Genomic DNA, 27,857 nt, shown 5'->3' on the forward strand with positions numbered 1-27,857 from the left:
TCAATACACAATAATGAATCAGTTTTTTCAAAGGAAAATTTTGATTTATAACTCGCAGCGATTTACAGTAAATTTCTATAGATTTATACACGTAAGTACCTATTCCGTATAACAAACATATTAAAATCCTCGCTGCAAATGTCCGACCGTTTGTATTATTCCTGATATTTGTGTATAGATACTTGTGACAAAAGTGCATATCACGGGCAAGAAATTACGATGTCGCTTTGATGAATGAGTGGACGAAAATGGAACGTTAGTAACGTATTTAGCAGGTCAAGCATTGGAACGGTGAGAGATTTTCCTTGCATGTATGCTCCGGTGGCACTCGAGTCCTGGCATCGAAATAAGTAGCCCATAACCACCTGTCTTCTACTTACCATAACGAGCCTCCCCCACAAACAAAGGAAATCTCCACGGCACTGATAGAATCACTAAGTGAAAACTGCGTGTGAGAAATGCTTGATCGTTAGTTGCGTGGGGAGCAGCGAAAGAGTAACGTCGTGTGCTCTATATAGTTTGAAATAGCAAATTATTGGGTTAAAAAAGTCTAAGTCGGACCTAAAATAGTATCATCGGGCTAAAACAATCTTCTTCCTCGTTTATCAAAATAATCATTGTCGACGAACACTTGTCGATCGTTCGCGTTTACAATTGATCGCAATGGCAAGGTGAAACAAATCGACAATTCGAGGCATGTCAACGGTAAGCTGATTAATTAAGCTCAGTATCGTCCTAATGTGTAATCGTAAAGGATATCAGTCACCAGACTTCTCAGAAGGCGATGCTTGAAACTAGCAGGAGATCCGCTATAAGTACATCTGAGCTAGGACTTTATTCTGATCGCGGTGATCGATATAATAGGAGTCATTACGGTTTAATTGTGAGAAAACTTGCGATCGGAGTTATGGTGGTGGTAACGGTAATACTGGTGAGTAATTGAGTGTGCAGAATTATTTATTAATTATTTATTACATTTGTCAAATGTTAAAAAATATTTTAGGACATAATTGAAGCTTATAACTGAATTTATAATCGGAGCTCACAACTAAAGCGAAAAAATTAAAGTAGAAAAATTAAAAAGTAGAAAAATTAAAAAAGAACATAATCAGTATTGCCATAATTACATGACAAATAATTTTAATGTATTTATTGAGTATCTTTAAGTTTTTTCTTACATATTTTGATAATCAATATATCTTTTTTCGTTATATAAATATGGATTTATTCCTTGGATACATCTGTCGTGGCATAATAATATTCCTGATTAATAAGAAAGCATTAATATAATATTACAAATACCTTGTTAACATTTTGGCTGCATGCCACTTGGCGCTTGCAACGATCTTGAAATCATTCCATTTTTGTTGTTTATCAAATGTTAATCAAAAACAAATAATGCTTGCGAGCGTTGCGAGCATCAAATGGGACGCACATAAGTTAACCGTATTTGAATGATACGTAAAATTGATGGCCTCGTCATTGATTTGTGAATGAAAGAGAGAGACAGTTTTTATATGAGAGAGAGATGATTTTACTAAATATTTAAAACATTGAATAAACAATATAAATTATATTAAATAAAACATTAACATTAATGAAATAATTAAAATAATACACTAGATTTATTCAGTTTAATGCCAAAATCAATTGGATAATCAAAGTATTAAGGTAGTTAAATCTTCAGGATTAGAAATATAAAATAATGAGTTACAACTGAATAGATAAAGCGATGTACCTATCTACATATATTATTCATCTCCGTTCATATCTCACAATCGATGATTTCGCTACATGTTCGCTATCGTACAACTTGTGTCGGATGATGACCTTGCACATCGAAAAGTCTGTTGATTCGTGAAGCATCCTGTTTCGCACGATTTTGTTACACGTGTCTCTGAGATGACGATAATCAAACGGTACGGAGTTTTTCGCAAGTTTCTTTCACGTGCGAAGAACAATAGGCATAATTATAGTTTGCGCGTTTTCTCCGGTGATTAATGTTGAAGACGTGTGTGGAATTGTAATTTCACCGTGAATCTTTGGGTATCCCTTCTATGCATGGGGAGTCAAGCGAGCGAAGATTTCTACACGCTTCACATATAGGGCGTTAACTGTGTTTCGGTTAACAGATTAACCATCGTCTGCCAGTTGGGAACATGGATTAATTGCACCTTTGTTGTTTCAAAAGATGTATATGTAAATATTATTCACTGATTTATAAATTATTAATTGTACAATTGTACAATTTCGCCTTGCAATCATTCATTTTCTTTCTACAGTGAAACTGGACATTAAATTTTTCAATGTCAATTAAGAACTAGCATTGTGCTGCTTTCAAAAGTAGCGTAATGTTAACGTTTAGTTAACTAAATTTTTACAAAACGAGCTAAACTTTATTTTATCTAACAGATATTAAAAACAATAATTTTATTAAAATGACTTGGTATTATTAAAAAAAAATATTTTATGTTTATATTAAAACAGATTATTATTAAAATGTTTGTATTAAATTTTTAATACCTGAATGTTAATTTATCATGATATTGTATTATTTGAACATTTTGTGTTAAATTAATATTCAACATTTTTACATTTTTTGTTTTAATTTTTTTAAACAAAATTTTTAAAACAAAATTTTTTTATATGATATTTGTGTTATTTTCTAACATAGTTATCTTAAGTTGAATTAATACAATTTGAATAAACCATTTAGTTTAATATCATCGTAGGTGGCGATATTTATGTACGATTTTACGTCCGCCACGACGGGAAACAGTAAAATCAATCAGGAAACAAAACATATATACATACTACAGAATGCTCTCAAGAAATCACCAAGTCTCTCAAAAAAGCCTATTAACTCCACGAATTTATACGAAGCCATAGTTAATCGTAGCGATCTTTTAATGGAAGATCGTTCGGACGATGAGAACTACGAAAATCTCATTCAACGGAATACAACAGGCGATATAATACCACCCGAGACACGCATTATGACAGCGAATGGGCCCGAGATGAGAACGCAGAATCTGCACAATTTTAAGCAACGGAAGAGAGTGCTGAAATCCATAGAAGATGCCAATGAAAATGAGGAATCCGAGTCCAAGCAATTGTTCGATAATCATGCGATCGTTTATCGTGTGAGACAGAGGTGAACTACATATCATCGTGTAAAAGAAAAGTTTTCAATAGATGTGATTGTAATAATTTATAGTCATTTTCGGGGACAGTCATCTATTCTTTTTGGTATATAAATCTATATAGCATAGAAGTTTGCAGCAACATTTGAAATGCGTATTGCTGGAATGTTAAAATGCTGCTGTAATATTGCTGAAACGATCTGTGCTGTATAGAGAATTATAAATGTAATTGTTATCTCTAAGAAAAATTTAATACTGTAAATATTAAATTGGATGATGGTCGTTTATTTTTAATATTAAAAGCACTAATGTTATTAATATTTATTTAATGCTTTTAATATTTCAAATAAGTAATTAATTACTAACCAATTCAATACTTATAATAGTATTAAATTTCTCTAAAAAGAAATTACTAACATTATAACAACAAAAATATAAAAAAATAATGCTTCTAGTCATAACTATTTTATCACACAATTATAGTCATAAATATTAAAAACTTGTCTCTCGGTATGATTAATTTCAACGACCTTTTACCTTAATGGCATAGTCAATTTCTTTGAATCGTCATTCATCAAAATCAATTATTAAGAGCCGAAAATTTTTTTTTTTACTTAACAATAGGCAACGATTTGTAAGTATCCATTTGACAAAATATTATGACCTTCACAATGCGAAAGAATTAGCATATCGCGCAAATGGATGTTATATTGATGGCTCAATTCTCCCATCAATAAATCCGAAAATATGAATATCATTGACATCATTTTTATGATGATATACAGGGAATACTTTCTACGTTAAGTAACATCGTGTCATTGCGCGCCAAGTTGATTTTATATATAAATTGCACGTGCACAGACTCTCTCACCGACAGCATCGTTCACCACTCGCTTACATTTCATCGTGACGTGTAAAGAAAGAGAGAGCCGATCATAATGATATCGCAAAAATTTATATAACGCGTCAGGTAATTTTTACGCACCGGTCAGATTGACATGGGTAGTTCTTCATCAATTTGGCAGATACAAACATCCGGATATGGATGAGATTGTGAGCACGGAGGAGCTGGCGCGACCTACGCCGTTTCACTGGGAATTCAAGACGCCGCACCCGACGTCGTTCAAACGGCCGAGGTATCCACAATTGACGCAATACCGATACCCGTACGTATCCAGGAGCATCCAGGACATCATCAAGTATCTGACAAATAATGCCGAGATGCCGAATCGCGGCATCAAGTTTACCGGTGTCTACATGAACCCGAAAAAGTATGATCTGATTCCCGATATGGAGGAGATGATGTCCAACAGCGATAAATCGGAGGAGATCGAGACGCCTCCATCATATCCGGTATACAATAACGATCCTTTTTACCAATATAAACCGAAACATCCAGCTGACGTTAATCTTTTAGCTACATCTAATGTGAGGTTTGTAAAATGGAAATTGTTGTAATATTTTGTGAATCTAAGATAGTGAGAATATTAGATATTAATATGGAAAGAACGATTTTGTTAAAGTATTTAAAATTTAGACAAATACAGATCTGAAAATAATATTAGACTATGAAAGTAATTATATATCTTGTTAAAAAACAAAAAATTGATTTGGTTAAATGAGTTAATTTTTTACATATAATGTAGTTTACAATGGTGAATAAAGCTGTCATAAATATAAGGCTCAGCGTACAATTTTTTAGTTACAGTACACATCGAAAGTGTATAACTTGTCCTCTCAAAGTATCTTTTACATTATAAGTGAAAACTAACTCATTCTACCTAAATCCAATTTTTCATATAATTAGTCCTTTATTGCACTGTTATTATATTACATAAAAATTAATACAATTATGAAAAGATCGAGTGATATTGGATAGAACAGTTGATATTGAACATGAGAATTGTTTAAGATACTACACATACGTCTAATATTTTAAGCAATTATCTTATCTGATATCAGCTGTTGTCAAATATTATCCAATTTTATCCTAATATACCTACAATTTATTTAAAGTACTAATCAAATCAATCTTTTTTAGATTCTCTCCGACTGGAGTACATCGATACAGCCCTTATTACGATCCTGTATATTCTCGACCTTTAATCACTTACAACAAACCTATCATAACGGAACCGCAGTACGAAACCACCGGCTCTTACTCGACAAACACTTTAAAGAACCGAAAACCAAAGCCGTTCAGTGTGATGCTTGACATCTATCCTATTACCGATCTCGTGGAACAAAATAAGAAAACAAGTTGGACTAGGCCGCAATCGTCTATAGACGATTACGATCTCAGGAGACCCCTTCGTGGACCAAAATTTTATGCGTCATCCCCGCAATCTATACCTCTCCTAGGTGGACCTAGTCCTACGCCTATATCGGAAGAAGAAGAAAGAAAACAAATGATATTTCATTTAAATTTGTATCCTCGAAGAAAGAATAAAATTGATAGGTGCGGTTCTCAATTTATCGCGAATCATATTTAGTTCTTATCATTTCGTCGATCAATCCACTTAAAAAAATCACTCTGGTGAAAATGTTGCTTAGAATTTTTATATAAATTGATCTTTTCAGAAATACTGAAAAATCTCTATATTTTTTCTTAGAATTTTTCATGTATATAAATTATAAAATATTCTAAAATTTCTACGATTTTTTGTTTTATGAATTTCTTTTCTGTTTTATAAACTTTTTCAAACTTTATAAAATTTTATTAGAAATTATAGAATAAAGAATCTTATAGAATAGAATGTTATAGAATATTTCATAATATATAAAATATTCAGAATTCATATATTATATATATATAAAATTCTAGCAAAAATTTAGATTTTGTTGGAATTTATAAAAAACGAGTACCAATTGGTATAAAAAAATGTAAGAAATTTTCTAAAAAGTTATAAAATGATTTAAATATAAAAAAATTCTGAAATTGATATAAAAATTCTGAAAAATTATATAAAAAACTCTGAAAAAATCTTTACTTATAGAACAAATTTAAAGTTTGTCTTGCAAATTGTAACTTAAAATAATTGCTTCACTCTCATATTTATCACAGAGAAAATACTTGATGTCTTCGTAAAAAATGTATTTAATATTTTTAATTTGACTTTTAGGAACGATATCATACACAAATCAGAATCGATGAAACTTGAGGAGCGGCAAGAATTTGCAAAGAAGATAATGTCTCCCTTAGAATCGATCACCAAGCATTTAACTGATCATTCGACGGTCGAGGAATCGAAATTCATAGAGAATAAAAATTCAGATATAACCAGTTTTCCGATATCGCGATATCACGAGATGAGTTTGGACGAAAAGAACGAGAGAGATGAAGATCTTGTACCGAATAATAATTCAGAAATTTATTCGGATTTGGTTAACAACGATGGTATCATAGAAGATTCTATCGTACCTTTCAATCATAAATTAAGTATCGATGAAGATTACGTCAGCACGGAGAATTATGAAATTAATGCGCAAAAATTGATCGGGACTACAGAGAAAGATTGTGCGAATTGCAACAACGCAACAATGATTGGTAGACCGAAAGCAAATACAAACAAAAGCGTCAATCTTTTGAAGGATATTGATATCGTCTAAGGTTCTTGACATTTTAGCCTTTTACGCTGAAATTAAAAATATAGTTATTAAAGACGTGATTCGTGAGAAAAGATTATTAAATACCTCTTGATAATTCAATGTGCTAGACATTTTAATGTCATATAAACGAAAAATTTTACATCATGTCGCTATCTCACTTGAATCACCGACCGTATTTATCTAATGTATTATAATTGTTATTGTATTTTGTTTTGAAATATATTTTTGTAGTTCTTCTATTGTGCTTCTTTTAATCGCAACTTCCCAATGAAAATGACCTCATTAGGATCGAAACTTTGTTAAAATAAACTATTTTTTGATACAACTTAGTATTAAGACCTTGCTTGGCTCGTAGTCCTATTTTTATTATATTAAATAAAATCTTTTAATTTATTGCAGTCAAAAAGTTAATTAGATAATTTGAATAAGCGTTTTAACACAAATTAATTAATGCTTTAATTCTTATTGGATTTCGTTTTTGAGTTTTAATTTTTAACAATTTTAAGAATTTGAATTTAGAATTTTACTTATTTTAAGTAAAATAAATAATATTAATTTATAATATTTATTAATAATAATATTACAAAAATTTTATTTCTCAATTTAAATGGTAATTTTTATATATATTAACTACTAAAGAAGAATATATAAAGAATATAATAAAAAATCGCCAAGATCGTAAGAGCTATGGCATGTAACTCGACAAGGTAATATGAAGATTTCAACTGGGTTCAATAATCGCGCAAGAAACTTTCATTAATCACCGATGTGGGAAGTAGCTGATGAAATGGTTTCTATTATATGTCAAACATTTTTGATAAAAAGAACGATCAATGTGTTTTTTATATAACCAGACAAGCATTTAAATATCATGTTTATAATCTGCTTAAATTCAGCCAAGCTTGCTTTCTTGCCTTGACATTTTTATCAAAGGAACATTTTTATCATTCGGAAATCTTTCGTGATCTTTGAAGGAGATATTCGTCGCTTAATAGAAAATTGCTCATATGTCACTGTGACATTGGATACAATGTATATTTAGAAGATGAGAATAGCAAAATTAAAGAAAGCTATTAATCAAGAAATTACATTGTATATACAAGATGATTCAGGATAAACGTTTGTCTTTAAAGTGTCATATTCCTGACTTAATTCTAAGATTTTTCCTTTGCTAAAATTTTATAGAAAGATTTTTTAATAGTGTAAATTTTTATTATTTTAAACAATTCTCTAATAGACAAGCAACTTTTAATATATAAAAATTGATTCTATTGTATGTATTATATGTAATTTGAAAAAATTAATAATTATGTTTATAAATTATTTGTCACAAATATAAATAGATAGTTATCATATTAAATAAATAAAACATTTAAATAAATAATGAACGAAACTAATTTATACAAACTTGAAAATGTATATATTGTCGACTATAAAATGTACAATTTCATTTTATCTTAAATACGAATATATATAATATTACATTATATTACAACACACAGAAAAACGCATTTGTAGCTTCCTAACAATATCAACAAGTACGGTATAAATAAAATATACAATTCTAAATTCTCTCTCTTTTTCTTTTCTTTGTCGAGAGTTAATAATTATATATTTTACTTATATATTAGACTTGTAATTCTATGCTATTAATCTAATCTTAAAATTACCTAAAGATAACACATTGTCAAATTTTACAAACCATATACTTCGTTATATGGACGCGTCTTAAATCGTACAATACTTTTTACATTATGAATATAGCACCAGCGAACTCTTCTTTCTCTGCAAGTTTATAAATTACATATTGTCTAATAGTTCTGTAACTTACGGTGCACCTTTTTCATATTTCACTTTATTATTATTACATCTATAAAATCTGCTGAGTTAAAAAAAGTTGGATTTAAAAAAATTTTTATAAATTTTTTTTATAAAAAAAAATCAGAAATCGTTTTTTAGAAAACATTTTTAATTTATTTATATTAATTTTTTCTTAGCAATTTTACATTACTTTTTAGATAATAAATATTAACATGATTTAAAAATAAAATTTTAATTAATTTTAGAAACGTTTCTGTTACAAAATTGGCTTTTGTTTAATAATTGAATTTTTGTTTATAATTTACTTCTAAATATATTTCGTCTAAGAAAAAATTTATATAATTTATGGAGACATTCTCTAATATTGTCATGAATCTTTATGTTCTCGAACCCAGCGTACTCGGATGGTAAAGCGTCGTGTCGGCTCCCCATTCGTATGGGCCTTCATGTGGACCCAACGTGATCATCGTGCCAGGTCCCAAAGTTGTATGCGATCCAGAACTGACCATAGCTGGTCCGGAAGAGACATAACTCAGAGGTGGTCGCGGTTGATCGCGTAAACGCGCGTGTTTTACTTGCCGTTTATATCTGAAAAAGAAATAACTCAATTTTTTTTATCCGACGATTTATTTTGTCAATAAGAAAACAAAAATTAATTATTGCTTATAATCATAAATAATTGTTGTTTATAATGATGAAATGATAATATTTGGATTTAACAAAAAATTTAAAAAAGTCGCGAAATTAGGTAGACCATATTTTGTACGGTGATTATATACATGATACAACTACTAACTATTAGCAATGTGACTAACAGATTGTCACTTACTTGGCATGCATGCAACATAGTGCACAACTGGAAATGATTGTGGCAATTCCGACGAGGACTGCAATAGCTAGGACCCAAATCTGCGTCATGGAGGCATCAGCGCGGGCTACCACGGCGGCACAATGCTGCACCTTTTCCACATGATATGTTCTATATACTTTCTTCAGCTCTTTATTCCTCGGATCAGTCAACAACGATCTCATCTCGTCCAAATCGTAAGACTCCTTGCCGACCATTTGAAAGCAGGAGCTGGTCGACGAAAAGTCCAGAGAGTTGTCTTCTTTCGAATAAAACTGCGTATCGTAGACGTTGACACTGATTGGCAGCGAAAGAGCCTGTTGAACCGCCTTCTCGAAGTCTTCCAACGTCTTCCTGACTTCAACTGGCGGCTTCGAGAATACGAACTTCAGCATGTCGCGATCACGCAACAGGAAGATCCTCACAGTGATGTTAGTCTCGCCTCTTGGAGTTAATGAGTTATTCGCCGACATGATCATCTCCATGAAACCGTCCGCGTATCCCGCCATGGAGCCTGTCGTCCTGAGCTCGCCAGTGCGCGCATTCAAAGACAGTTGCGACGGTATCTCCTTCTGTGACATGGAAGAATCAACTAGAGACGTGAAAGATACTCTACTCATGTTATAGTTGATAGGTAATGCGCTGGAATCAGCGTCATAAGCCTCCAATGTGATCAAACTGGTGTCAATTGGCACATTCAAACGAACCCCCAGGGTTATGTTATCCTTCTTAAAGTACGGTTTATTGTCATCGATGTCCAGGATCTTGACAAGTACCTGTCTCTCCGAAGGATCCTGCTTATTGTATGGTTTCGGCACTATATCCGACTTCTTGGAAGAATACTTGAAACACTTCACGGTCAGTAAGTGAAACTCGACAGTTTCCCGATCGAGACGACCGTTCGATTTGATGATCGCGGAATTATTTTCCAGACGCTGCACAACAAACAACCCCGCCTCGTTCCCATATACGATCTCGTAACCAATCATCCCATTTTCATTAATATCTTCATCGACCGCTTCGATCACGCCGACTTTGGAACCTACCGGCATTTCTTCTAGGATGTTCAGCTCGATTGGCGGACTATCTAGACTGCGTTTGAAGTGCGGTTTGTGATCATCGATATCATTCACGATCACCTGGAGCACCCTGGTTGCCTGCTGCGGCGGCTCGCCGAGGTCCTGTGCTACCAAGATCAGCGTGTAGCTGTCTTTGGTTTCTCTATCAAGTAACTTGCGTGTGCTAATCAATCCGGTATCGCTGTTAATCCTGAAGGCACTCGCATCTTTGCCGAAATTACCGTCCTCTAGAAAACGGAAGGTGATTCTGCCATTTGGCAAATTCGGATCGTCTGGATCAGATGCCACTACTTGGAACACCGGACTGCCAACAGTAGAGTTCTCCGCGATGTAGGCTACCTCCTCCAATGTCGGCCTGATGAACAGTGGCACGCCGTCGTTGCTCACCACGTCACCAATGTACAAGATAAGATTCACATCCGAATACAAAGCTGGCTCGCCATTGTCCTGCGCTCGCACTCGCATGTTGTACGGTTCAGTCCTGCCTTTGCCAGTCAATGCTCGCGCCGAATATATCTCGCCCGTCGTGTGATTTATTTTAAACAATCCTAAAAACATCAATTAATTTTGCTTTATACATAAACAATGTTATCAATTTATTTTGCTATAAAAAGGAAATTAGATTTTATTTTACACTAACAACTTCCAATAATTATGTTGCAATTGCCATAATTTAATTACAATTTATAATTTATAGTACAATTTTTGATGTCACTGTATATTTTTTTAATAGCACTATAAATATAATTATTATTAATAATATAACATTAACAATGATAATTAGAAAAACGAAACTCCTAACTATAATTATTTTATTATGCAATTGTAGTCACAAATACCATTCAATACACAATTATTAATTCTTCTTCACGGCTATTTAAACTTCTAAAATAACACTAATTTTAAATTACACGACCCTGTTTATACCTCGGAAAACTAATATTGTAGTTAACAATAACACTTTGATCTTACCATTAGCTTCACCTTCGTCGATAATCTCAAAGTTGATCGCCCCACCTTCGTCTTCGTCCGGGTCAGTAGCCGTGATGTTTACCACACTGATTCCCACGGGTGCATTCTCTGGAATCACCGCGGTGTAAGATTCCTGTTCGAAGCTAGGAGCGTTATCATTAACATCGAGAACGTCGATCGTTACTAAGACTCGACTACTCCGTTGCTCAGCACCACCTTGGGGCATGTCTGATGCCACGACATAAAAACGCAACACCGATTGTTTTTCTCTGTCGAGAGTCGTGTTTGCGGCGATCTAAAAGTTATTTCTTTCATTATTTATTTTGATAAAACTATAAGAACTACATAATTTTCACAAATTATTTCGATTAAATTTTAAACACTAAATTACAAACCTAAATTATAAACACTAAACCTAATAGATATCTAAAAAAAAATTTTTAATATCCTTTAGAGAGAGATTTAAAATTTATGTTAGTTTTTAAAGAATTAAATTTTTCGGATATTTTCAGGCTAATATTTTGATTCTTTGTATATTAGAATATAAATTAAGACATATATTATTAAAAATTATTAGGAGAATTTTACCTGGATGTTGCCCATTATGGGATCCACTTCAAAGAGATTAGCGTTTTCTCCTGTCAAAGAATATCTCACTTCGCCATATCCCCTTTGGACTTCTTGTTCAGTTTTAGAGCTATCCATATCCAGTGCTTGTACATTCAATACAATTTTCGAGGGTTTAGCTGATTCCAAGACAGAGATTTTATAATCTTTCTGCCCAAAAACAGGAATATTGTCGTTGATATCGTGAATTTCGATGATTACATTGGCCTCCGACATCTTTCGCGTTATATCATAATCTCTGGCAAGCGCTCGTACTTTAAAGCGAATAAACTGAAACATGTTTAAAATTTTACATCTTATACGAAAAAAGAGAGAATATAAATTTAAACTAATTTGTTAATATTATTAATATAATCAAGCATCTTTAGATCAGAAATAATTCATTATCATAATAATTATAATAATTTGATAAAATTTTATTATTCTAAATTCTCTGAATTTTTTTTTATTACAAAATCTCTCTCTCTCTCTCTCTCTCTCAAAACTTATACGATTTTTACTTGATAAAATCATGCAGTCTCAAAAGTATAATCTCCTACCTTCTGATTCAGCACTTCGTAATCCAGTCTCTTACTCAGCACTACATTGCCGCTCTGAACACCCACATTAACATAGCCTTCGTCATCGTCCTCTCTCACCAATTCAAACCTCTGTACCGGATATCCCGTCGTTGGCTCTTTCGCCGACAGCATCAACAACGTCGTACCCAGGGGTTGTTCTTCCGGAACAGTGATCTTTATCGTTGGATTGTTTGGTGACCATCCGGAATTGGTAAACGTCGGATTATCGTCGCTATAGGCTTGGATGTAAATTATCACCTCTACTTTCGCTATCTGTCCGTCCCTGTCAACGACAGCGTTTAAATCCTTCGCCTGCACTGTTAATATTACGACAGCGGCCACTTGATAATCTAACACTCGGTTAACGGTTATTGCACCGGTCGTGGAATTTATTCGGAATGCTGTTTTGTAATCATAAGAAGCAGTATTTTTCAGAGCCACACCGGTCTTGTCGACAGCTTTTATTGGTTCCACTAGAGAATATTCCAGATATGCGTCTGCGTCAGGATCATTCGCTACCGCTTTCAATACGAGTTCACCTATTTATGATAAATTATTATTGTTATTAGATTTTCTCAGTGTGGCTGCAGAGTATAAAAAAATCTAAAGTTCCTTATTCATCTAGAATCTAGAATTTCTATTACTCTATTTTTTATTTTTAAAGACGACTTGTTTAATAAGTTAAATACAAAGCTAATTATTAATTGGTGACTGTTTATTGGCAACATACCAATGGCTGCGCGTTCCGAGACATGAACAATGTATGTTGATTCATTAAATGTTGGCGGCTTATTATTTACATCTACAATGTTCACTGTGACGGTAGTAGTAGCTGTCTCCTTGACAGGTGTACCTGAATCAACAGCGTACACAATCACCTCGTATTTTTCACCACCAGTCTCCAGATCCAAGCGAGCGTCAGGTGACACAGTTATGATACCAGAACTATAATCAGTCACTCTTATCAACTTTACTATCAAATTTGTTTAATTAAAATAATTAAAATAAAAACAAGACAAAAAGATAGTAAGAGAAAGACTGTAAATTCTAACATTGCATTATCTAGTAAATTTTATATTGCACCTGGAATCAATAACAAAATTATCCTTAGAACCGGACGCGATGTAATACTGAAGCAAGTTATCTCTTCCGTCGGGATCATTGGCGACTACCCGAATTACTTCCGTTCCTGGAGATGCGTTTTCTAAGAGTCTCGCCCGATAAGTACTGGGTCCTGGTAAATTTGATTTATAGTTTCCTCGGAAAATAGGTTTTTGGTTTCCCGGAACACCGACGCGAACTAACAGCTTTGCGTCAGAATATAGTGGTGGTATGCCAGTATCAGTCGCACGAATGATTAATTCGTAAATGCCCCTTTCAGTGTCTCCAGAACGAACTGGTTTCGACATGGTTACTTCTCCTGAGTCCGGATTAATCTGTAAAATTCATTAATGTTTAAAATTTACATCATAAAATAATATTACTAAATTTTATTACAAGAGAGAGATTTAGAAATTATACACACATTATTTTAAATCTTATAAATTAGTATTAATTTCTATAAGTTTAAATAAAATAAAATATATTAACGAAAATATTATCATTTATCACAAAACGGATTATTAAATAATATAATAATATAATTATACAACGTTAATTGTGTAATATTAAATTTTACTTTATAAACACTTAGGTTTTAATTTTTAAGTTTAAAAAATAATAAATCAATAATCGATCTGATAAAAATTATAAAAATACTTCAATGGCAAACCTTGAAAACATCGTCTGTCATACTATTATGCCGGCTAATCGAATATACGACTTTTCCGTTGCCTTGCATCGGTCCGTCGATGTCGGTCGCCCTGACAAACATTTGCGGATCAAAGCTGGTAGCAGCTTCGCGAACGGTCCTAGAATATTCCGGCTGCTCGAATGTTGGCTTATTATCATTAACATCGTCAAGTTCAATGAGAATATTAACAGCGGACACTCGGCCGCCACCGTCCGTTGCCTCCATCGTCAAGGAATAAGATTTTTGTGCCTCGTAGTCCAATTTATTCGCCACAAATATCCCGCCTTTCTGCGAATCGGTCTTGAACTTGTCTGCGCCGAAACCACGCAGAGTATATGTTAGCTTGCCGAAGGAACCGCTGTCGTAATCCTTTGCATAAACATCGCCGAAGCGAGTACCGAGTTCTGCGTCTTCCAGGATCGATAGTTTATACATCGATTGAGAGAATTCGGGGCTGTGATCATTGGCGTCTAACAGCTGGATATGCACTCTAGAGGTGGCCACCTACCACAATAAATAAATAAATAATTCATATTAACAAATAATTTATATTGAAACAAATAATTTATATTAAAAATTTCAATGACAAAAATAATCAATATTAAGATTAGAATAGGACCGCTTATATATTGTATAAATAGAGTCAACTAAGTTGATTGACTATAGTTAAGTAATTTCTCACAATTAAATTAAATAGTAAGACTAACCACTTCGCTCGCTACAGTCGCGATGACGTCAAACTCGATTTCTCTCTTTGTGGGGTCATCAACATCGTAATCGAGAACATTGACATCTTTGGCTTTAATTACCACCGGTACTCTACCCTGAGCTTCTTCAGGACTAACAGTGAATGCTTTGCTAATTCCAGGATATCGTGGTACGTCTCGCAACGCCAGAAAATATTTCGCGTTGTCACCCACGTCGCCATCGCTCACAATCATATTTAGACCTGTATAAACACGATGTCATCAAACACGAGAATCTTTTCAAATAAAAAACAAAAATAAAAAAAGAAGTAAAGAGAGAAAGAGAGAGAGAGAGAGAGAGAGAGAAAAATATAAAAAAAAATATAAGAAAAAAATAAAAAAAAATATTTAATTTTATTTCTATCACTTTTCTTGTTCCATAAATAATTAACAAAAAGGTAATAGACTATATCTCTCACTTACAGCAACATAACTAAAAAAATTATCATTTTATAATTGCTTACAGAAAAAGAACTGAAACATAAAATAAAAAGAGCATTAATATTTTAATTGCTTATGATTCTGTTAAAAATTATTGTATCGTATTTCGAAGAACAGATTCTTAAAGCTGAAGCTTTTGCTCTATCGAATGGTATAACCAATTTTTTAAAAAATCATATAGACATAATACATAACATAATAAATAGCGCTACAAACTTTTTGTTCCAACTCAATATTTAACTTTATAAGTAAACACGATTTTCAATAAGCTTAATGACCTGGTAGAGGAGTGTTCTTTCCGATGTCTTCTGAAATCTTGATACTGAAGTAATCCTCATTGAAAACAGGCTCGAGGTCGTCCACGTCCGTGATCACGATTGTCACGATTGATGTGGCAGTGTCGGCTGGTATTTCATTGTTGATCAACTCAGTGGCTTTAACTTGGAAGGTGTAAATGCCGCCGTTTTGCAGAATCCTGGGATCCTCGCGGTCGAGGGACACATTGGTTGTAACTAACCTGCCAACTGTGACATCACCATCGCGAGACATCTCAAGATCGAAGTGCCCCGCATCATCGTCTTCCAGCGTCAATAACAGATTTCTCGATTCACCGGTGTCACCGTCACGTGCTCTCACCATCAAAACCGTGTGACTAGCTGCGGTGTTCTCCGGAAGTGCCGCACTGTAAGGCGCATTCAGGAAAACAGGTGGCTGATCCTGCCAAAAAAATTGTGCAAAAGTTTACGATATAGATTTTTAACGAATTATTTAAAAATTGCCTTATTTCTCTTTGTTTCTATAAATCTTTTATTTCTATATTTCGCTGATTTAATATAAATGACTATTTCTATTAAAAAGTAAATCGCGCGTTTGCGTAAACTAAATCATGATTTCTCGCTTACTGAGATAACGAGTTTTATAATTTTATTTTGTACCATTATTATAAGTTACCATTAATAAAAAGTAAAAGTGTGTATATAATAAAATTATAATAAGTTATAATAAATAGAATTATATATACATAATAAAAAGTTAAATTAAAAATAATATCTAAACATGTGGAATTTACACAATATTTAATAAAGAATATGTAGCAAAGAATATATGATAAAAATAAGATTATAATACACTCGTTACTTCAATGATTAAACTCTATGCATGACGAAGATGAATCTTCACTTGATAACGCTCGCGCTGACAGGCAGAGATTGAATAACAGGTTGATGATTCTCTGCTAATTTTATCGTAAATGACGTTATTATCCAATGTAGGATTATCGCCGATTTTATACATGATTATTTCAATAATGATCGAGACCTACTTACCTGAACGTCGAGGACGTCAACGGCAACGGTCGCTCTGGCCTGCAACCTCTTCGACGGATCGCTGGCTCCGTCGACAGCCAGCAAATTAATCAAATAAGAATTTCTCCTCTCGTAATCTAACGGTTTCGCTAACGTGATCCGCACGTTGTATTCTCCTTCAGCGATCTAAAACAAATCGTCACGATTATCTCAATCAACTAGTTCTCATCCATTTCTATAATATGGTTTTAAGACAAAAGAGAAACAGTTACTACATCAACTAAAAAATAATATGCATTCCAGAAGTATTTATATTTTTACTTTTAATTTAATTTCATAATTTAATTATTTCTCATAGAGCATACTTGTTACTTCATTCCAGGAATATTGCAGTAACATTGCAAAGTAACACTGCAAATATTCTATATTATATGGATTACTTTAATTTTTTTCAAATAATTATACTAAAGTTTATTACCTTCTCCGTGGAGATGTCGAAGACCTCGCAGACGTCGTCGTCGCGCGACGCCGAGACGCATTGTACGTGAACGTCGGCGTTCACGCCACCGTCGCGATCCGTGATAGTAATTGTGCCCGAAGGAGGTAACAAGCTACCCACTTGCGCATTTTCCGGCACCCTGGCTGCGTACGGTCGGTTGTGATAAACCGGTGGATTATCATTTTCATCAAGCACCGCTATTTCGCGACGAAGAGACACCGTATTAGGTTCCGATCCAGCGATACCTTCGTCTGGAACAGGCAAATTTATTTAGTAAAACTACTGAATCAATCTTTCTCTCATTACGGCTTGACAAAATGAATATTCTATTTAGTTTTATTTCAGCCAATATATATCAATACGAATATTCAATTATACATATCGCTCTTTTACTTTAAGTGACACAACTAAAAAATATGATTTTCGAGTCATAAATAAATTAGGTAAACCCTATCAATCATCAAAAATGAACTAACTTAACTTTAAAAAAAATCAAAATGTTTTTTACGACTTAAAGAGAGTGGTTTTTTTTTTAAGATTGTTCAATGAAAAGGACAAAAATGACATTTAATTTGTTAAAAATATTTGTTTGTCGATATTATTTAATTAATCAATAATTTTTTAAATATCAATTTTTAAAATAATTCTTTGAAATGATATAAACATTGGAGGTATCTATATAAATTAGAAAATATAGAGTAAATTTTTTATTTCATAAACATAGCTTAACAATATAATATAATAAAAATCGAAGTTACATATTAATAGATATACACGATTTTACCTGTTATGCTAATAATGACTTCGATGAGATCTTGTGTTTCTCTATCTAAGGCTTTTCTCAGGATTACCACTCCGGTCTCCCTGTTCACGGTGAAGTATTCGCCGCTGATGGAATAATGCAATCTAGATTCTTCAGGATCCTCTCCACGGAGAGTATAAACGGGAACATCAGGCGGTGTACCTTCTGACACAGCCAACCTAGCCATGTCTCCACCTTGGATAAAGTGGGGTGCCCTGTTTATCACTTGACTCCATGATGAAGACCACGTGGAGATCGACAGCAATAAAATCGCCCACATCGTCACCTGTTAATTAACTCATACTTTATCTAAAATTCATAGCAACAAAAAGTAAAATAATAAGACAAATAAAACAAAATTAAAAAATCAATTTAAAATTAAATAAAATTTAATATTATGTAAAATTTATTATATAAAATTTAGTATTAAAAACAACAGATTATTATTTATATCTAAATATTAAGGTGATAAATCAGATAATGAATTTTATTATTTTAATGGCAATAAATAAAATCAATAATAATAATTTTCATCCTCATAATAATAATTTTTATTATAGGCACAAATAAATAAAAATTCTCTATCATATAGAAAAGAATTAGAATGCGAATATTAAAGTAAAAAAATTTCTGCTATCAATCGAGAAATATAATCAGAATCGTATATAATAGAATCGTGTCGGAGTTCATCGAACCATTACACGAAAAGTTACAATCGGCGCATGCAAATGAGTGTGCAGATAGGAAACGGCAATCGCGTGAGCAGGATACAAGATTCGAAGGCATTTAGTCTCCACTCAAATGCGACTATCTGCCGTCTACTGCTACATTCTTTTTAGTCGTTCTACAAAAGAAAGGAGTATGGTGTACAGGCAAACCGCAACCGGTACTACCGGCAACCTCTGCAATCGCAGCCGGCCGGTACATCGTCGAGATGCATTTTCCGCCGAGTGAAACGCCGTTAGAAATCAGATTCCATTTCAGGAGTTCACAGAAGCCGATCTATATGTGAAAATGGCACAACGTGACCAAATCGAATCGCGAGATTGTATCGAATAGCAGAAATGCGTGACGTTGTTCATCTCGCAGTGCGTGTATTGTACTCGAAGAAATCTGTTGTAAGAGTTCGAAGAAAGCCACTTTTATAGCACGTTATTTATAGGGGAAAAAATGGCATGGCAATTCACCTTCCAAGAAAATTTATGTTACAGGAGAAATTTGTTTTTTACTCAGAAATCTTTTTATATCTTACAAGAAAGAGGATATTCAACTTTGAGAAAGTAGAATACTTCATATAAAGGTTATTAATAAGTATATCTATAAATAACGAAAACGGCTGATTTGCAAATTTAGAATCTACATTGGCACATTAGTGTTGACCGTCATAAAAAAAGTACTCGCTTTCTTAATTGCAACTCCCACGTTCGAAATGATATTAACGAGCCGCCTTCTATCCTTGACATCACGTGGGCAGACGCGTTACAGTATTAAGCATTAGAGAAGAAATGACGCCGGCAGGAGCAACAGTGACATACAGCGTGGGGTAATGGCCCTGCATTTCCTCGACGCCTTCGTGCGTGTAGAGTGCAACCTCGACTTCCGCGTTCTACCGACCACAACCGCCATCAGGAATCGCATCTCCGGAAGATGTAATTATCAATCGGTTGGAGGAAGGAAATTTATGGTTGACGTACTTGCGGATCCGCCCCTTTCTTTTCGTGCATCTTAAGAACAGTTCTCGATTGCGAGTCCTTATTTACCTATCCACGCTGGCTAGGAGGAAACGCGTGTTACGCGTATTGCAAGATGCATTCTCCTACAGCGAAAGATACGACACGCGCAAGAACACACACGAGCGAGGTAATAAGATGAGAAGCAGTGCTAAAGATACGAAGACTGATGGATGTAAGAATAATATGTGTATACGTTTGTTCGTGGAGTTTGTGTATTTGCTAGTATTTTAATATGAATTTAAGTTTTATACAATTTAACTTTGTAGACTTACCTGATTTTTCTTAAATTTTATATAATAACTTATAAAAAGTTTTCTGTAAAACCCAAGTAACTCTAAGGAGTTAAATTTTTAGGAAACAAAAAACTTCTTATCTTGAAACGTTTATTACAAAAATATAGTAACCTTTTTTTAGAAATTCAAAGTTTTAAACTTTGATTAATATGTATTTTAAAGATTTATTTACAAAATAATAAAAAATTTTAAAAAATTATAAAAATAATCATAAATACTAAAATAATAATAAATAACTCTTTAGGCGTGTTTAGTTTTTGGTACTGTCCATAAAATCTTATTATTGTTTTTTGATATCGTGATTAGACAGAAGGCTATTTCCTTAATCTTATCTTTCTTTTATCTTGGACGAACAGAATTGAGAATCAGATAATAGTACTCAACTGTGAATGTACAATGAAAGTTGAGACCTACAATTACCATATGCTGAAAGCGAGATTTCACTACGTAGAACAATTACTCTTTTAATTGTTGAACGTGAGTCAATGCAGATTTTTGCGGACAATGAAGCAAGTTTATCGACTCAAACGAAATCACGAAATGTCTGAACTTAAAGAATTGACGTTTGATTTTACATTCTGAATACTTCAAATGTGATAAATAAGTACTTGTGTAAATATAAAAAAAAAGAAAGAAAGATGTATTTAATAGATATTGAATAATACAAATAAATGAGGAAGAGAGCCACATCAAAACAAATTTTAGTGCCTAATAATATTGCATAAATTTTTATAACTTTTAGTTCATACAAACTACACACAATTTATTTATAGGTCTTGAAAGTAAAAAAAATTAAGACAGTCCTAAACTGAAATTGGAGTATGTATGTTAAATGTGGGATTTATTTATTACACTAGAAAAACAGTCTGGTTATATTAAAGGAAATTCTGGTAAAAAATGGAGAACAAATCAGAATTTTCTGATTGAATCTATTATAATTCTAATTAAGATAATCAGAAGTTTGACTGAGCTCAGACTTTTCTGGTTCGTTCATTTTTCACCAAAAATTTTTTTCAGTATGGCATGAAAATTTCATAAAATATAAGCGAGATTCCTCACGTAACTGATCCATAATTGAAAGGATTATGATTTCCAATTATGATTTCGCAATTCTTATTTAATATAAGTAGTGAATGATGCACACGTTAATGAGAACGCATTATCTTGAAACAAACTTGGTTTCTCTAACTTTGTGTACTTGGAGTAATGCGGAAAACTGTGAGGTGCGAAAACCGTGACGATGATAACCGCATGCGTATCGACGCTTTGCTGAGCGAATTACGACACGTACGGAGAACTTTAAACAGAAGTCACCGTTACTGCCAGCCAAGTATAAAATGATACCGAGAGATTGAATGATGACTGCGGTCACAGCTGTGCAGCGAGAAAGGAACCAAGTGCAACTTCCATCCAACGAATCGTTTGGAAATTAACGTTTGCGAAAGATTGCCACAGACTCGTCGCTACTCAACGTTTAGTTATTACGGTTTTATAGCTATTGCACCATATTTAACCATTTATATAATAAGCGAGTTTGTTACAAAAATGATTTTACAAAAATTTTCACATATTTGTGTGTTCGAAATTTAAATATATGCATCAAACAGATATGAAAAATTATAAATTATAAATAATGTAAAATAATTCCTTAATTTGCAATATAATTATTTTTATCTTTTACCTTAGTAGAATTTTTTTATCATGATAAAGCAGTATAAATAAATTTCAAGTTTAATCGAATATCTTATATCTTATGAGTTGATTACTCAGAGCAAAGAAATTTCTTTGACATTTAAGCACTGGCTTCTAAGAACGACAGGTGTGTATTAATCATTAATTTCTGGAATAACTTTTGCGAATCTATATATCAAAATTTAACTCTTTTATAAAACATGCATATCTTCTTATCTGCAAAATTTTTTTTTACAAAATTCAAGTAATATTTTTTTAGAAGATAAAAAAACATAGATAAGTTATAGCCTTATAAAATAGTGCTAGAATTAATCCGAGAATAGAAAAACTTTATTTTACGTAAATGATTACCTGGAATATCTTTACATACTAATTAACAATCACTAGTATTATTATATTAATATTTGAGAACATTATGGATATGAACTTTACATACTCATAGTTTTCTGAAAAAAGTAATAACCAAACAAAATATTACAAATAAAATAAACTCGTTAAATAAATTATTATGACAATATTTCTAAATATAAAAAAGATATTTAATAAAACAATTTTTTACTGCAAGTGTTTCGATGGAATTATATAAAGAAAAATAAAAAATTATTTTTAAAAAAATAGAAAATATATTAAATAGTATGAATTTTACGAAAATTAACATTTTTTCGTTTTTAGGGTATAAAAACACTGCAGATAATTATTTTCGGGTTAATACAATAGGAATATCTTTTTTAATATTATTAAATATTTTAATTCATTATTTAGTTATTCTATACAGTTTTTCTGCGAATCATGGAAGTGAGTTAATTTAATTTGCAGCGAAACTTTCTATTTCTTTGTTTCCTTGGAGATAAACAATAAAAGGAATTAATCAAATGTAGGTGTAATCAAGTCATTACTTAGGTGATGAGATTCAAGATTATCGGGCCTACTCTAAAATAATTCTGAAACATATAGCTACATCACAAGAAAAGAGAAACGAAGAAAGAAGAGCACAAGTAGGACAAGTAGCAGGAACGAGCGAAAGAGGAAACCAGAAGCCAGGAAAGAGTAAGAGAGAAAGAAAAAAACCGTTACACCCCTCTTCCTCTGGTCTCCGTTACGTTACGCGGTTGGAATCCTGACACTGCGTGACCAAGTGATGCCAGGATGAATGACGAAGAAAAGGAATATTCTGGTGTGCGCATATCTTCCTGTAGATCTTCACTTTCATCAGCACACTTCGTAAAGGACACAAGAAATTTTTTGAATTTATCAAATTCGTAAATGATCTTAGATACAAAGCTAATAAATCATTTATTTTAACTTCTCTTCGTAACATATGATAAGAATATTGCATATACGATTCATGATAGTATGAGACCTACTCATTCCTTTCAGATTACTGGAAATTCTGACAATCCCCGGAATCATTTGTTCCCTTAATCAACAGAAGTCACGCGCGTCGAAAAATTTGCACCCACAGCTTTTCCTGTTCTTCGAACTTGACACTGGTTCCTTGAAACCAGAACTTCGCCAGACCGCAAACTTACTGCCGGAACTGGTTTTTTTCGCAATGAATGATGAAAAAAGAAAAATAAGGATCAATCGAAGATTTACGTGTTTTCGCCAGACTAGTCAATTATCCGTAACAATAAGTTGGAATTTTTTATAATACGTTCATCAAATCCCGAAAATTCAAACACAATGGAAATTAATTTAATATGTAATACCTAATATCAGTAAGTTTCAATATATTGTAATTATAAAAATGTTACACATTAAAATACTTAGGCTTACATAAATCTCTCCATATTTCATCCGAATTTTTTTTTTTTTTCTTCGACATTATAATATAGAGTCTTTTATTAATTTTAACGTAACGTGTAAATATACTTAGAATTAGATAACTAATATAGGTTTTAATATCATCGTGATATCACTGTTTTGCGAACAAAAGAAAGAGCACGATTATACCGTTGCCAAGAAATCGTCGAGACGACATCCTCAATCTCCGACCTCAATTCCTCGATTTGCATGAGCGTTGATTTTGCAATCATATTCAGGACCAGAATCCAATTTTCAGTCCTTCTTTTCTGATATATTATGTTCTTCAATATATTAATAAATTTAGAAATTGTGAAAGATGTTCTTCAGTTTATTCAACTGAATAATAATTATGCAAAGAGTGATGAACACAAAGAATAGAATGAAAACACAAAATCACAAGTCACTCGATTCCAGTCTGAAAGGAGCGAGCAAGCTTTATACTCGTGAATAAATTATAAACCGCATACGCAATTCTTATTATATACACAAATATTATATATACAAAGAATTAAAAGTGAATAGTTTATTTGCTTTATTTCTGGGATTATTTACAAGTAATTGAAAACAAATTCAAGAAATTCATTTTAGGATGTGCTGATGTAAGATGAAGTAATCTTAGCGACATTATATTCTTCTAGTAATAAAGACAATAAAAAGTCTTCCAATCAACAATTGAAACAAGAATTCAATTAGCATCGATCTAATTTAGAACATTTTATTATTTTAGGACGCACAAATCTTCAATATTGGCATTAAACGTTCTTCAACTTCAACATCTGCCAAGTTTAAACACTGAGAGAAAAGTTTTTGATATTCTCTAATTGCATTGTAAAATATTACTATTGCAACATCAATAGTAATAATTATATATTTATAGTGTCTTTATATCAAAAAGAATATATCGTTGCATAATTAAATAAATATAATTATTATTATTAATGTTGTAGCAGTAATGAGTATAAAAATAAAGTTCCTAACTATAATATTTGTGGAAGTTGAAATTAACCGATCAACTCCATAGAAAGTTTTTTGTTATTTAATCAGTCTCTTCGCGTTGAAAATAATATCCAAGTTGATGTTTTGGACAATTGGTATATGCCATAAATTCAAAAAGATTATCTCAAACTTTTTCGTGAGCTCACAAGATTTACCTTCCAAAGACGCTCCAAGATACCGCGCTGCACAACACGGTTTATCACCTCATCGTGTCACGAAACTACACGTGCTGTATTCCCGCGCACCATTCTAATCACTTAAACATATTCGTGAAATTACGTTGAATCGTCCGCATGACGCACTCACGAAAAAATAACTAAAAAGTACGAACGAACGTAAGAGAATGTCTTATCTACCTTCTCGGTATCATTGAACGACGGCGTCGTTCCGGACCGAAAAGAGAACCAACCGGTGTCTGCCAGCCAATGGACAGGTCTATACTGCATCCTAAGGAGGTATGCGGCCTCCACCGCGGGAATGGAAGGTATGGTGAGAGAGAAAGAAAGAAAGAGAGAGAAGCCGTACGCCTTGGAGTAAAGAGAACCTATAGTCTGTACCCGGTAAAGTTCCACCGAGGACGACGACGACCTGAGGAGCGAGTCTTTTTCTTCATATTGCTTATCCGAGGTATTAGATGATCCTCAAAATTGATTTAATCTGCAATTGTCGAAGCTTTTCAGTAAAATATTAATTGTTAATTAGTAAAATAATATAAAAATTAATACAAAAATTATATCTTAAACCAATTTAATGTACAAATTGCTAAAACCATAATTGTAATACATAATTTAAAGAATAAATTGTTTGAAAATATCAATTATAATTTTATAATAATTACATTTAGTTTCGAAAAGTAGAGTTTATAATGATTAAAATTTTTTAATATAACAACAATTTCAGACAATTGATTTGATTTTTATTTCTACATCTTACAACAATTGATATATCTATAAATAAGTAAGATGTTCTATAATATAAGAGTTGTAACGTTAAATTTTTTGCGGTAGAGATTTATATAATAATGCGAACCGAGAAAGACAAACTTCTACTTCAATCTCTTATTAGTTTCTTGATAAACTAGTGAAATTATGAAACAAAAATTTTTATACTGTGTTTGTAATAAAATATAATGCTTCATCTGGTTGACATGTGATTTGACAATAATGAAAAATGACAGAAGATTAGGGTTTATAATGAAAAGCGAATCGATGATGAGGATAGAATTGCATCATCAGTTTTCCTGACATTTCGTTTGCTAGAAGCAATCTTGAAGGTATTACGACCTTTCGATGGAGCTCTTTGATTAATCTCCTGGATTAGAAAAGTTATTTTTGCGGATCAAGTTTATTCACATTGAAATGAAGTTAATCTTATCTTCAGTCATACGAACGATACGATGAAGAAATGCATGCTAATAATTATATTTTAAAGAGAAAAGCAAGAGAAAGTAATATTTTTTTATTCAATGAAGCGTTCGTAATAATTAAATAATTATTTCCTTCAGGAACTTCTTAATAATCTTGAGCTTTAAGAACCGCTTCAATTTTAATATCCAATCAACAAGATGTGCTCACTTAAAATAAAGTACTCGCCTAAAATAAAGAATGTTGAGAGCAATATAACATCATAAGTATTATAATACTTTATTCATTAGTATAATAAGTAAGTGTATTAAAATTGAATAAAAAAATATATTACTTAAATACTCTATTAAAGTATCATTTTTTTAAGACTTTCAAAGAAACAAAAATTTAATAAGTAAAAGTACCAATTATTGGTAATAATAATTGCACATAAATTTTTAAATATATCTTTCAGTTAAATAAACAAAAATCTCAATTTTCAAAAATATATCTTTAACAAGCAATTTTAAGCTTTTATAAAATTAAATACAGATTAAAAAAACGATCAGAGTCAACAATTACATCATCTTTCAAAGATGGCGTCTAGTTGCAGTGTAAGTCGCGGCCAAGTTTATCTCGCGAGTTCCTCGTTCTCGTCCATCTCGTCAGAAAGATAGTTCAAAAGGTCTCTCTCGCGAACGTTTAACGTGTACAGGCTATAAAAGAGCAATGTTAAAATGCCGAAGGCTCGACGTACTTCGTCCCTCTCCATTCTCTTCACCCTCCTTCCACTCTTTCATTCCCTCTCTCTCTCTCTCTGACTCTCCCCTTCACTCCCCCCCCCCCCTCTCTCTTTCTCTCTCTCACACACTCACTCACTCATTTATTCTTCTTCTTCCTCACTCTTTCGCTCTTTTGCTCGGTGGGGATAAAAAGGATGCGGAAAAGGGGTATTTGTGAATCGTAGCATGATCGGGGAATAAGGACGACGAGAGAGGAATCGAGAGAAAGGTAGAAAATCAGTCAGGTAAGAGGAAGACCTCGCTACGACGAGCGAGCGAGGTAGGGGATTTGTACAGTTAGCAAAGGCCGCAGTGAGTGCGACTCCACCTTCGACTATCGTCGAGAGTATCATGCCAGCATCTAAAGTTGGACGGAGATTGTTTTCCCCTCCATAGAAGCGGGACAACGTGCTGATCAAGACCTATCCAAGCTGTCGAAGATCGGCCGGACTGGATTCTGGGTTTCCAATCTAGCACTGCACACGCCTCGACTTCCATATAGCATGCTGTTGAAATCACCGCGTTGGTAAACGGACAATTGTCTCGGACATTTGGTCCGAGTATTTATAGATTCCTATAATTGAGTTAAGAACGTAGCTGCACGGAAGGAACGACTTTGCTGAAATATCTAAAAAAATTTAGGTAGATCTAAAAATAATTTTGTTTGCACTATCAAAAATAATTATGCCAAAATAATTATGCCTTCACTTATTTGTGTTCAAAATAATTAAGTAGGACACTCAAACTGGTTGTTAGAATATTAAATTTTTTTGTAGCATTGACATCAACGTTCAAAATTTTATATAATTATTTTGATAATCCAATAGAATTATTTTCAAATCTGTATGTAGCTATTAGAAAAAAAAGATTGTAATATGATATAATTTTTATAAAATTTTGTATAATTATAATAATCTTTACAGTATTATCCATAATTATGTCTCATCTGTATCTCTCAGATTAACTTATT

The 27,857-nt window shown here is 32.7% G+C and overlaps 2 protein-coding genes across 2 annotated transcripts; one reads left to right on the forward strand and one right to left on the reverse strand.

The window, feature by feature from the left end:
• Positions 1-696: 696 nt before the first annotated feature.
• LOC105149633 (hypothetical protein) lies at positions 697-6,989 on the forward strand. The gene is given in 6 exon segments (XM_087412047.1): positions 697-705; positions 755-931; positions 2,733-3,154; positions 4,169-4,576; positions 5,185-5,601; positions 6,266-6,989. Coding segments are annotated over 6 exon segments (1,950 nt in total). The 3' UTR covers positions 6,783-6,989.
• Positions 6,990-8,149: 1,160 nt separating this feature from the next.
• Cad74A (cadherin 74A) lies at positions 8,150-27,696 on the reverse strand. Its single transcript, XM_087411832.1, has 14 exons — positions 24,918-27,696; positions 18,225-18,528; positions 17,420-17,691; positions 16,963-17,127; positions 15,916-16,354; positions 15,158-15,399; positions 14,430-14,954; positions 13,742-14,094; positions 13,389-13,603; positions 12,638-13,197; positions 12,060-12,368; positions 11,472-11,766; positions 9,403-11,047; positions 8,150-9,161 (listed from the first exon to the last, which is right to left on the reverse strand). Exons 2-14 carry the CDS (start codon positions 18,520-18,522, stop codon positions 8,951-8,953), a joined length of 5,529 nt encoding a protein of 1,842 aa, XP_087267958.1. The 5' UTR covers positions 18,523-18,528; positions 24,918-27,696; the 3' UTR covers positions 8,150-8,950.
• Between the last annotated feature and the right edge of the window lie 161 nt (positions 27,697-27,857).

Source organism: Acromyrmex echinatior, chromosome 12 (genome assembly GCF_024713525.1).
Source record: "Acromyrmex echinatior isolate Ae372 chromosome 12, ASM2471352v2, whole genome shotgun sequence".
Lineage (NCBI taxonomy): Eukaryota > Metazoa > Arthropoda > Insecta > Hymenoptera > Formicidae > Acromyrmex > Acromyrmex echinatior.

Excerpts from the sequence above, each read along its gene's own strand:
- Cad74A (XM_087411832.1), bottom strand. The coding sequence starts at position 18,522 with ATGTGGGCGATTTTATTGCTGTCGATCTCCACGTGGTCTTCATCATGG. Across the intron at positions 16,355-16,962 it reads TTGACGTCCTCGACGTTCAG|GATCAGCCACCTGTTTTCCT; the intron begins GTAAGTAGGTCT and ends TTTTTTTGGCAG. Across the intron at positions 13,604-13,741 it reads AATTTTGTTATTGATTCCAG|TTCTGGTATCATAACTGTGT; the intron begins GTGCAATATAAA and ends GACTGATTATAG.